Source organism: Bos indicus, chromosome 25 (assembly GCF_029378745.1).
Source record: "Bos indicus isolate NIAB-ARS_2022 breed Sahiwal x Tharparkar chromosome 25, NIAB-ARS_B.indTharparkar_mat_pri_1.0, whole genome shotgun sequence".
NCBI classification, from domain to species: Eukaryota; Metazoa; Chordata; class Mammalia; order Artiodactyla; family Bovidae; genus Bos; species Bos indicus.
Window position 1 is genome coordinate 34589840 of NC_091784.1, and position 11167 is coordinate 34601006.

The following is an 11167-nucleotide window of genomic DNA, read 5'->3' on the forward strand; positions in this document are numbered from 1 at the left end:
TGCTGATAAATGGGGGGCGTGGTGAGCACAGCTGAACCCAATACAGCTCAGTGCACTAAGCAAATGCCCTCTCTAGTACAAACAACTGGCCTCCCACCTTGACTCGAAGACCAGAGATTCCGGTTCTACTGCTTGTAAAAGTTATTTGCCTCGGTTTCCCCATCTGTAAAGGGCGGGGAGGCGGGAAGGTTGGAGACGACCTCCAGAGTCTCTCCGAGCTCCTTCTAGAGTCGACTTCAAGATTAGTGAGAGTTGTTCTGCTCCTTCCGGCCTGCCTGGGCCCGCGGCAGTGGAGCACGGCGCCTCCAAGCTGGCGTCTCGGCGAGGGGAGCCACTCCGGCCGCCGCCCGCCGCACAGAAAATACCGCATCTACCCAAGCCGGCGCTAGAGGGCAGAGGAGCAGGCCGCAGCAGGGCCAGGCCGGACTTCAGCGGATTGCCAAGGATCTGCCCCGCGACCAGAGTTCAAGCCCAAACCCCGTGACTACATCCTGAGCGACCGAGACCAGACTCCAAAACGAAAGCTCTGATTCCCGGCATAGGTTCTCCACTTGGGAGGAGCCGAGAGGGAGCTCAGCGTGGCGGGGTCAGGGTGTTGGGTGGCTCCGCCCGGAGCGTGGCCAGGGGCGGGGCTCTCGCCTGTGGGCGTGGCACCCGCAGGGTTACGTACGGGCGAAAGGGGCGGAGCCTAGAAGAGAGACATGTTTCCGGGATTACGTAAGGAGACGTGAGCGAAGGCGGGGCGCTCCGCGCTAGGGGGCGGGGAGAAGCCGGAGCTCCGGCCGGAATTGGGCGAGGCCCTGAGCGAGGCGGAGCCAAGGGGACAGCACGAGGTGCGCGCCGGGTAGCAGATCCTGGAGATGCTCCGCTGGACGCGTGCTTGGACGGCCCCCTATAGGGGGATCGGCCTCTCCAATTCGAGCTTCTCCAGACTGCCTATCGCACCCAGCAGCAGTCAAGGCGGCACCGAGCCGAGGTCAGTCAAGGGCGTCCGCTGGGAGGCCGTCCCTCGCTCCTCCCCCCGCGACCCCCCGCCCCCCCGAGTTTGTCCCAGTTGGCTCCGCTTCCTCCGCTTGGGCCCTCCCTCTCCCAGGCCACTCGCTTCCCCTGCTGGCTCAGACACTTCTCCCACCCTCGTTCCTCCCGCCAGACCGGTGCGGCTTTCCTACAAGCTTCTGGACGGCGAGGCAGCTAGCCCCGCCCTTGTCTTTCTGCATGGGCTCTTCGGCAGCAAAACCAACTTTAACTTCGTCGCCAAGACCCTGGCTCAGCAGACAGGCCGGAGGGTGAGCTTCTGGAGTCGGCGGGGCCCTGAGGGAGGTGGGGTCTGGGTGGGCGGGGCCCTAGAGGAGGCCGAGGTGTGGCCAGCTTCTCTGTCCCTAACGCTTGGGAGCGGCGGGTCTCTCTGATAAGAAATCAAAGAAGAGATTGACCTTCTGAGGTTGGAGGCCCCAGGGCAGACCCAGGCCCACGACGAACCCCATTCATTCCCTGGTGCTTTCACCCACCCAGTCCTTCATTCGTATTATAGATCTCCGTCTGTGTGATCCACCCTGACTTAGCCTCTGCTCTCAGATACCTAGGCACCAACATCCTGCCCGCTAAGGGGGCCAGACCCTGCTTGTTCACCAGGGGATGACGGGCTTTCCACCTCCTGCAGCTGCCCGCCCTGCTGTGCTCCAGCTGTTGCCAGTTCTTGCTGTCTGCTTTCTCTGTAGCTGCCAGCCAGCTAGGCCAAATGTCTGGAGATGTGGTCACACTCCTTGGGCCTTCTGGCACAGTGGCTCCGGTTCTTCATCTGGGCCACCAAGGTCTGAGAACGGGGGTCTTCTCACCATCCGGGCCCTTTCCCCCTTCTGGATCTCCCCCACCCCGGGCTCTCCACCTCCCTCAGCCTGCAGATCTGCCAGGCTTTTGGCTCTGCCCTGACTGGATGCTAGCGCTGCTCCCCACCTCCCGCTTCCCCAGGTGCTGACAGTGGATGCTCGGAACCATGGTGAGAGCTCCCACAGCCCAGACATGAGCTACGAGGCCATGAGCAAGGATCTGCAAGACCTCCTACCCCACCTGGGCCTGGTGCCCTGCGTCCTCATTGGCCACAGCATGGGAGGCAGGACCGCCATGCTGCTGGCACTTCAGAGGGTGAGCCGTCTCTCTCCAGGGCTTCCTCCTATCTGTTGTCGACCCTGAGCGCTCAGCAGGCAGCCTGGAACTCCAGCGAGCCTTGGATGGCCGAGTTCCAGATCCAGGAACCTGCCCTAAGGTACCCAGTCTGCTTCTCTCCCGCAGCCAGAGCTGGTGGAGCGCCTGATTGCCGTGGACATCAGCCAAGTGGAGACCACATCCAGCTCGAACTTTCCAAACTACATTGCAGCCATGAGGGCCGTGGACATGGCGAATGAGGCGTCCCTTTCCGGCGCCCGAAAACTGGCTGATGAAAGGCTCCGCTCTGTTATCCAGGTAATGCACGCAAGCCCCTGCGTGGTGTGGGCAGAGGAAGAGTGGCAGCCCCAGGCCTCACACAGAACCTCCCACCCCGCAACTGCGGGACCCCCACAGAGCGCGAGCATTCGGCAGTTGCTGCTCACCAACCTGGTGGAGGTGGACGGGCGCTTCGTGTGGAGGCTGAACTTGGACGCCTTGGCCCAGCACTTGGACAAGATCTTGGACTTCCCCGCACGACAAGAAACCTACTCTGGGCCAACCCTCTTCCTCCGGGGTGGAAACTCTCAATTCCTGCTGTAAGCCAGGCTGGGTGGTAGGGACGGGCATACCCGACTTACCGAGCCCCTCAGCCTGCCTTGGGGAGGGCTGGGGTGTGGGTAAGGGGTGCCTGAAAACCGGAAACACCACTGGGCACATAGACTCACGTGGTTCTCCCTCTTTCCCCGCTTGGCCTCTGTGTCCCTCCTTCTCTCTCCACTTTCCTCCTGTCATCCCTTCTCGGCTGCCTTCTCTCTGGTGTTCAGTCCCAGCCACTACCCTGAGATTAGGCGGCTGTTTCCTCGGGCCCAGATGCAGACTGTGCCGAACGCTGGCCACTGGGTCCATAGCGACCGCCCACAGGACTTCATGGCGGCAGTCCAAAGCTTCCTGGCCTAAGGGTTGCTGGCCAGAGGGGACGTGAAACCCCAGGCGTCAAGGCTCTGTATCCTGCTCCTTGTTTCTGTACAGAAGCACTCAGGTGGGCACTCCAAGGGCATGAGGATTCAGAAGGGGTCAGACCTCAAACTTTAATGAATAAAGACACTCCTCCCAAGGTCTTGGGCTGAGCTTTCTCACCGCCAGCGTCCCCACCGACTCAGGGGGAATCGGATCCAGGGGGTCCTGGCAGTTCCAGGGTCCGCGGGGGCTCCTGGAGCGCCCCGGGACTCTCTCTGCAGCTGACTCTCAACCTGCTGCCTCACCAGCCATTGCATGTCCTCCTGGGGGCCAGGAGAGCAGGGTCAGGGGCCAGGCCTGTGCTTGTCTGGCCCTGCCTCCCAGGCCCGGCCGGCACACCCACCTTACCTCCCAGGCCTCCACCTCCTGCCTCAGTCTCAGCTTCTCCTCCAGAACTTCCAGCAGTTGGGCCTCCACAGCACGCAGCTTGGCTCTGCAGGTGTCCAGCTCAGCCTCCACGGCCCGCTTCCTGATGGGGGCAGAGAGCAGCCTGAGGCTCAGGCCCTGCAGACATGATTCTGGGCCCTGGGGGTGGACCAGTGTGGCCACAGCCCCCTGCCTTGGGACAGTATTCGTACAAGTATCTATGCAGCTTTCCTCCCAGGAATGCCCGACTTCCCCGCTTCCCCTCCTGGCAGGACAGAGCCTCGATGGGGAGCCATCCACCGCCCTCCCAACCCCCGCAAGCAGCTGCCTCTCACTTGGCGATAGCGTCATCTCGCTCCCGGAGGACCTGGTCCAGCGAAGGCTCTGTCTGGGTGTCCCCCAGTGCTCCAGCTGCTTGGGATTCCTGGCTCTGCAGTCGGGCGACAGAGGAGGGAACAGGGGTTTCTGGGTCTTGCCTGGATGAGGTGCCCCACGTGGCCCTTCCGCCCTGACCTTGATCCTGATGCCGATGTCAGGAGGGGAAGGGTCTGAGACACTTTGCACCTGCCTGCCAGTGCCCTAGTCTCTGCTTCCTGCTGAGGGGATAGTAGGTGTGGCCCCCCTCTTTCCACCTAACAGGGAGCAGAGGGGCTGGGTGTTTGGACCCCCAGGGAGGAAAGGCATTCTTATCCGATCCCCACGAAAGGGGCGAAGTGGCTTCCGAAGGACAACTTACCCCTCGAGGGCCCCAGACTGAGAGGGTGGCCTGGCGACTGGGACTCTTGTCAGCGGGGTGGGGCAGGCGGAGGACATGGCCCTTTGCCCTTGCTTCCTGTCCGGGCACTCCCTGTCAGGCCCCACCCCCGGCCGGCTGGCCGTGCCCTTGTCTCCCCTCCTGGAACCCTCTGGCCAGACCCAGTTTTCTCAGCCCCTTCCTTGCCCAGTCATTCGTGCCCTGCACCTCAAGGGGGCGCTCCACTCATATCAGGAAATGAGAAAGGAGCGTGAGAGCCTGTGCTCAGTGACTTAAGTCCTGTCAGACTCTGTGACCCTGTGGACTGCAGCACCCAGGCTCCTCTGTCCATGGGATTCTCCAGGGAAGAATAATGGAGTGGGTTGCCATTTCCTCCTCCAGGGGATCTTCCTGATCCGGGGATCAAACCCACGTCTCCTGCAGCTCCTTCATTGACAGGCAGATTCTTCACCACTGAGCCACCTGGGAAGCCAGATGAGAAAGGAGGGACAGAGCCCAGCTGGCTCCAGTGCTGAGACTGGTGCCCCACCCCCCTATCCTGCAGAGCTGGCATCCTGGAACCCTGAATGAACGGCATCATCCATATAACCAGAACCAGAAGGGAAATAGGTCTAACTAGGCAAACTTCTCCTAACATCTTAGCAAAAACAGTTCCCATTTGGGGATTCCCAGGCAGTCTAGTGGTTAGGGCTCCATGCTCTCACTGCCAGGGGCTTAGGTTCAATCTCTTGTCAGAGAACTAAAATCCCACAAGTTGCATAGCAAAAAAAAAAATTCTAACATCTTGAACATCCATCCTCCCTAGAAATATCCTCCAGTATTCCTACATTATTGCTCATTATCCCCCGAATACTCCCCACATTCTGATCCTGGAGCGTGGGTGGGGAGGGGGAGGTCTCGGAATCTCAGTATCCCACACCTTCCTAGCTGCAACCGCTGAGTGCCCAGGTGACATCAAAGATATAAAAGGGCTTCCCCTTTGAGAGACCTCTGCAGCACATGTCCACCTTGGACATTAGACCCTCGGTCCTGCTCTAAACAGTATATCCTTCTTCCAAGATCCCCACTAGGAAGCTCCCTGCAGACATGACTCCTGATGGTCCGTGGGTCCCACTCAGCCAGGTGCACCTCCAACAGCCAGACATCCCAGTTTCTTTGACTGAACCCCAGTGAAGAGGTAGAACTGAGCTGTACCCCTAAACACCCCTTTTGTGGAAGTTTGCATTCAGTGTATTTCCGGAGGAGGCTACTCTGTCATGATCCAGACAGGACCCCTGCTCTCGGAACTCTGGGTATTATCAGAGAAGGGTGTTAGAGAGCCCAGGCACAGGGGGAGCACAGAGGGCCCTCACATCCAGTCATGGGGATTCCACAGGAGCTTGTCTGAAAATGAGTCCTGAAGGCCAGCCGGAGTCAGCCAGAAGGGCTAACATTCATGCCAGGCTAAAATTCATGACGTTTATTTTAACTTTTTTCTTTGAAACAATTTCAAACTGTAATGCCCCCCCCCCCCCAAAAAAAATTCCGTTTAGGGTAAAAAAAAAAAAAAAGTGTAAAACCCTTGCTCCCAGTTGTCACATCTCTCTCCCTCAATCTAGAACAACTTTGCAACCTTTCTTTGAATTTTGACCTTGGCATGTTTGAAGATTACAGGGAAGTTATTTTGTAGACTGGCCTGTTCTTTGATATGGGTTTCTTCGTTCCTCCCGCACATTTAAACAACTGTTACACATTTTGGGCAGAAATATCACAAAAAAAAGATGCTGTGGGTTTTTTTGTTTTGCTGCACCGCGGAGCCTGTGGGATCTTAGTTCCCTGAACGGGGATTGAACCCAAGCCATGGCAGTGAAAGCGCCAAAGTGCCAAGTCCTAACCACTGGACCACCAGGGAATTCCCGATGCTGTGTTCTTACATCCAGTATCATTTGGAACCATGACTGGTGGTGCTGGTAATATTGATCATTTGATCATAATTAGTATTGAGAAAATGAGGTATTTTATGATCATAGGTTTCAGCATCCATTGATGTATCTTGTCTGAATTAATACAATGGCTTGCAAATGGAGTTTTCCAGTTTAATAATTTCTTCCGCATTTATTAGTTGGCCTTCTATTATTAATATAAAGAAGAACTTTTACTTCACCCCATTTATTCATTTTACTTATGTCAGGTGGACTTGTGATATTCTAATATATTCAGTAGGCTATAACACATTCTTATCATTTATTTTGATGCTCATATTGTCCAGAACTGGTCAGTGGGTACCCCTTACTGACCTCTTCATTTTAATGTGTCACATCCTTCTTTGGAATCTTCCATTCTTTCTGGCTCAAGAAGATATTCCAGGTTCACCTTATTTTTCCCTGCCCCCAGCCCTAGAATTATCCATTTTGGCAAGAATACCTATTTCTTTTTGGTGGTGAATAGTATTTAGAAACCAAGATGTGGGTGTTAGTTGTGCTCAATGCAGTTAAGGTAACGTCTCCTGCCAGGCCCACTCAGTAGACTCACATTCTCCATACACACATAAACATGCACATTTATACCTCTGTTCCTTCATCTGTGTGAGAGTTAATTTTGTGTGTCAACTTAGGACTGAGTCACTGGATGCCCAGTTATCTGGTTAAACATTACTTCCGGGTGTGTCAGTGAGGGTGTTTCCAGAAGAGATTAGCATTTGACTTGGTGGCCTGAATAAAACGGTGGCCCTCCCCAAGATGGACAGGAATCATCCAACCCATTGAGGGCCTGAATAGAACAAAAAGCCAGAGGAAAGGCTAAATTCTCTCTTCCAGCCTGTTGAGCTGAGATCTTGGTCTTCTCCTGCCCTTGGGCTGGTACTTGCACCACCAGGGCACTGCCCCTTCTCAGGCCTTTTTTCTCAGTCTGGAACTCCAGCACCCCGCTTTCCAAGTCTCCAGCTTGCAGACAGCAGACTGTGAGACTTCTCAGCCTCCATAATGGCATGAGTCAATTCCTCATAATAAAATTTCTTTCTCTATATTTATCATATTGGTTTTGGTTCTCCGAAAACCCAAACAAATACAACTTCCAGGTATTGAAAGATAGTGGTCATTCAGACATTACGTTCCAGTCCAGTGGCACTGGGTTCATCATAGCTTTCCCCCTTTCCAGATTTTTACTCCCTTTTCCCCAGTTGTCTTCAATACATTCTTGTAATTTGTTCAATGTATGTAGCTAATCCTATATATAGGTAATCCCCTGAGACAACAGGCTGCCCCTGACTTAAATGCCCTCCTTTCAAGGGGTTGGGTCCAGCAGAGCTGCCTTCTCACCCCACCCCAATCCTATCTGCATACATGGCCCTGGCTGCCATTGGGCTATCAGACATTTCTAAGAGATTTTTTTTCCGGGGTGGGGGGGGGGAGGTGGTGCTTCACTATATGTGGGATCTTAGTTCCCTAACCAGGGATAAAACCCACGCCCACTGCACTGGAAGACAAGACCTAACCACTGGACCACCAGGGAAGGCCCTCTAAGAGCCTTATATTCATTCATTCCACAGGTATTTACTGAGCACCTACTATTGCTTCAGGCTGTTTCCCGGTGATGGAAAGCAGGAAGACAGACAAAGTTCCCTGGCCTCCCGAGCTCACGTTCTAGTGAAGGGAGACAGATGATAAACAAAAAAGTACACCAGATGGTAAGAAGTTCTGTGAAGAAAGAGAAGGAGAATAAGAAAAGACTAGGAGACTGCTAGTTTATGTAATTCTGTGCTACCCTGCTGCTGCTGCTAAGTCACTTCAGTCGTGTCCGACTCAGTGCGACCCCATAGACAGCAGCCCACTAGGCTCCTCTGTCCCTGGGATTCTCCAGGCAAGAACACTGGAGTGGGTTGCCATTTCCTTCTCCAATGCATGAAAGTGAAAAGTGAAAGTGAAGTCGCTCAGTTGTGTCCAACTCTTCGAGACCCCATGGACTGCAGCCCACCAGGCTCCTCTGTCCATGGACCCTAGGGAAACTGCAAATATTAACCTATCACTTAGATGAAAAATAGCCATTCTCATGACTTGGAATAATAATTTTTCCAGCAACAGCATCATTTATGAATTCAAAAGGTCTGTATTTCCACACACAAGTGAAGATGATACATTCGAGAAAACTGTATGGGGGAAGTCAAACGAGGGGCTGGGTATGGCTCATGGCAGATGCCAATGAGCAGCACAAATGCAAGTGAAGGGTTTACATCAACTTTCACAAACCGTGAGCATGGAAAAGAATTGCCTTTGAAATAAAGTTATTCTTAAAAATATGTGCTTTAAAATCTTACAATTTGAAAAAAAATAACTTTAAATATGAAATGTTTTCACTAAATATCATAACCAGGGAGTTACGTGTTTCATCTGCATCCCTAAATGTTTTAATTAGAATAGTGGGCCAAATTCCTTTTTTAAAAATATCTTGTTGGGAAAAGGAGGGCAATGTATTCAAGCATATTGTCAATTCCATCACCCACCCTACCTCCAGTATCACGTGCTGAGCAGTGAGACTCCTTCCCCAGCTGCCTACTCCCTGAGTCTCCCTCCTCCACTGCACCCCCAGCATGGCTGAGCCCAAGCCTCAAGACTGAACTGGAAGATGGTTACAGGTTGACGGTGGGCTGGGAGTCTGGAGCTTGGAAGAAGAAGGAGAGCTGCCTGCTGGGCAGGGCCAGGCTTGGTGGTCAAAACAGCTTGGGTTTGCAAGGGCTAGGTGGCTTAGAAACCATGTCACCTAACCCTCAATGCCTGCTGTGCGTTTACCTCTCTGAGCCTCATCGTCTCGTCTGTGAATTGAAACTAAGGAGGGCGTCCCTGATAGGGTCACAGTAAGGGTGAGGCTTACACAATGGCCAGCACTTTGTACAACAATGGGCCGGGGCCAGACTACCCAGGAGAGGAGAAAGAAGGAGAAATCCTGCCAGAAAGCAGCAGAAAAGCCACAATGGAGAACATTGACCACACACACACACACACACACACACTTCCCCCAGCCATGGAGCCTGGGTCAGCTGCCTCTTCCTGCTCTGCAGCCCCCACAAGTTGGCCCCAAGAACAGTTCTGCTCCCAAATCCTATATAAACTGCCTCCATTCCTCCTCCTGACCCCAACAGCCCCTAGACTTCCCCATCATTGTCTTGTTATGGTCAGGGTGTCTCTCCCACCAGTCTGGAGGACAGGTGATGATTGTCTTCATCCCAACCTGGGCACACAGGTGCTCCAAGGCAAGGGCATGGCCGAGGCAACACTGGCTTTGCCCAGCAGGTGGCAGCAGTTGCCAATATCAGCCATCTGGTGGGCAAGGACCGCCACCTGCTCCCTCCCAGCCTGTAAAATGGAAACCCCAAACTGTGCCTGGGCTTAGAGGGCTTCCAGATGCCCAACCTGTCCCTGCTCCTTTACAGGAACACAGCTCATCCACACGTGCCAATGTTTATCGCTTACTCCGCAAACACACTTTCTGTGCCATTCCTGGGGAATCAACAGGAGCCTGACCCAGTTCCTTCCCTTGTGCTGCTGAATTGCACAGTCGTGTCCCACTCTTTGTGACCCCACGGACTGTAGCCGACCAGGCTCCTCTGTCCATGGGATTCTCCAGGCAAGAATCCTGGAGTGGGTTGCCATACCCTCCTCCAGCGGATCTTTCCAACCCAGGGATCAAACCCGAGTCTCATATCTCCTGCATTGGCAGGCAGGTTCTTTACCACTAGCACCCCCTGGGAAACCCCTCCTTTCCTTTAGGTGTCCCCATCCAACGAGGGGACAGACACCTAACACACACTATATCCAAACAGTACAATAAGTGCTGTAGTCAGGATAAATACTAAGATCCCACAAGCTTCGTGGTGCAGGCAAAAAAAAAAAGTATCCAGGGGAATTCCCTGGAGGTCCAGTGGTTAGGACTCAACCCTTTCACTACCATAGCCTGGTTTCAATTCCTGGTCAGGGATCTTAAGTCCCACAAGCCACAAGATGCAGCCAATAAGTAAAGCTAAATAAATTTTTAAAAATGTTTCCAGGATGTGACCACTTCTCATCACCACCACTGCCATCACCTTTGTCCCAGCCACACACACAATAGCAATCACTTCCTAAATACATCCCTGCTTCCTCCTATGTCCTCTTCCATCCATTCTCCACCCAGCAATCAGAGCGATCCTGCTGAAGTCCAAGATGGATCAGGTCCTCTGCTCAAAACCCTCTGGGGGCTCCCATCCCTCTCAGAGGCAAAGTCAAGGGACACAGTCCCTTTCAAGGCCCCTCCATCTACTCTGATACCACCTCCTTGGAGCTCTTCCTCACCTACCACGTTCCAGGCATCCTCACCTCCTTACTGTCTCTCTCATATGCCAGGCATACTCCTGCTCCTGGCCATTGCACCTGATGCTTCCTCGCCAGAATGCTCTTCCCCCAGAGATCGATGTGGCTCCCTCCCTCAAAGCCAGCACCCTAACCCTTCTGTCCTACTTTATCTTCTCCATAACTTATTATCACCATTATATATGTTGTTTATTTATCATCTCTTTCCTCTCCCAGAACCCCATGAGCACAAGGACTTTTGTCTGTCACGTGTCCAACATCTAGAATAACCAGTACATAGTAGATGCTCAGTGACAGTGTCAGTCGCTCAGGGCTTCCCAGATGGCGCTAGTGGTAAAGAATCTACCTGTCAATGCAGGAGATGTTAAAAGACACAGGTTTGATCCTTGGCTAGAGAAGATCCCCTGGAGGAGGGCATGGCAACCCACTCCAGTATACTTGCCTGGAGAATCCCACGGACAGAGGTGCCCAGCGGGCTTCAGTCCATAGGGTTGGAAAGAGTTGGACACGACTGAAGCAACTTAGCACAGCACAGTATATGCTCAATGAATACTTTTTGATTAAG

At 53.6% G+C, this 11167-nt stretch overlaps 1 protein-coding gene, 1 long non-coding RNA gene and 1 other non-coding gene across 4 annotated transcripts; 1 reads left to right on the plus strand and 2 right to left on the minus strand.

Moving 5' to 3' along the window:
* Positions 1–766: 766 nt before the first annotated feature.
* Positions 767–3259, plus strand: ABHD11 (abhydrolase domain containing 11). 2 transcript variants are annotated; one of them, XM_019988312.2, is made up of 6 exons: positions 778–976; positions 1151–1286; positions 1969–2142; positions 2290–2460; positions 2560–2741; positions 2970–3259. In XM_019988312.2, the coding sequence occupies exons 1-6, from the start codon at positions 861–863 to the stop codon at positions 3100–3102; spliced, it is 912 nt and encodes a 303-aa protein (XP_019843871.2). In that variant the 5' UTR covers positions 778–860; the 3' UTR covers positions 3103–3259. The 2 variants fall into 2 exon arrangements, with proteins under 2 accessions (XP_019843872.2, XP_019843871.2); XM_019988313.2 differs by lacking the exon at positions 1969–2142 and having other exon boundaries at positions 767–976.
* LOC139179748 (uncharacterized) lies at positions 3214–4420 on the minus strand. The gene is made up of 4 exons (XR_011564093.1): positions 4265–4420; positions 3864–3958; positions 3511–3631; positions 3214–3425 (listed from the first exon to the last, which is right to left on the minus strand). It is a non-coding gene; the product is annotated as an uncharacterized lncRNA (long non-coding RNA).
* A 1673-nt stretch (positions 4421–6093) lies between these two features.
* Positions 6094–6173, minus strand: TRNAQ-UUG (transfer RNA glutamine (anticodon UUG)). The gene is given in 2 exon segments: positions 6094–6128; positions 6137–6173. It is a non-coding gene; the product is annotated as a tRNA-Gln (tRNA).
* Positions 6174–11167: the final 4994 nt, after the last annotated feature.

Bases quoted from the DNA above. Each gene is read 5' to 3' on its own strand.
- ABHD11 (XM_019988312.2), top strand. From the start codon at position 861: ATGCTCCGCTGGACGCGTGCTTGGACGGCCCCCTATAGGGGGATCGGC. The intron at 1,287-1,968 runs GTGAGCTTCTGG...CCGCTTCCCCAG, and splicing joins CTCAGCAGACAGGCCGGAGG to GTGCTGACAGTGGATGCTCG. The intron at 2,143-2,289 runs GTGAGCCGTCTC...TCTCTCCCGCAG, and splicing joins TGCTGCTGGCACTTCAGAGG to CCAGAGCTGGTGGAGCGCCT.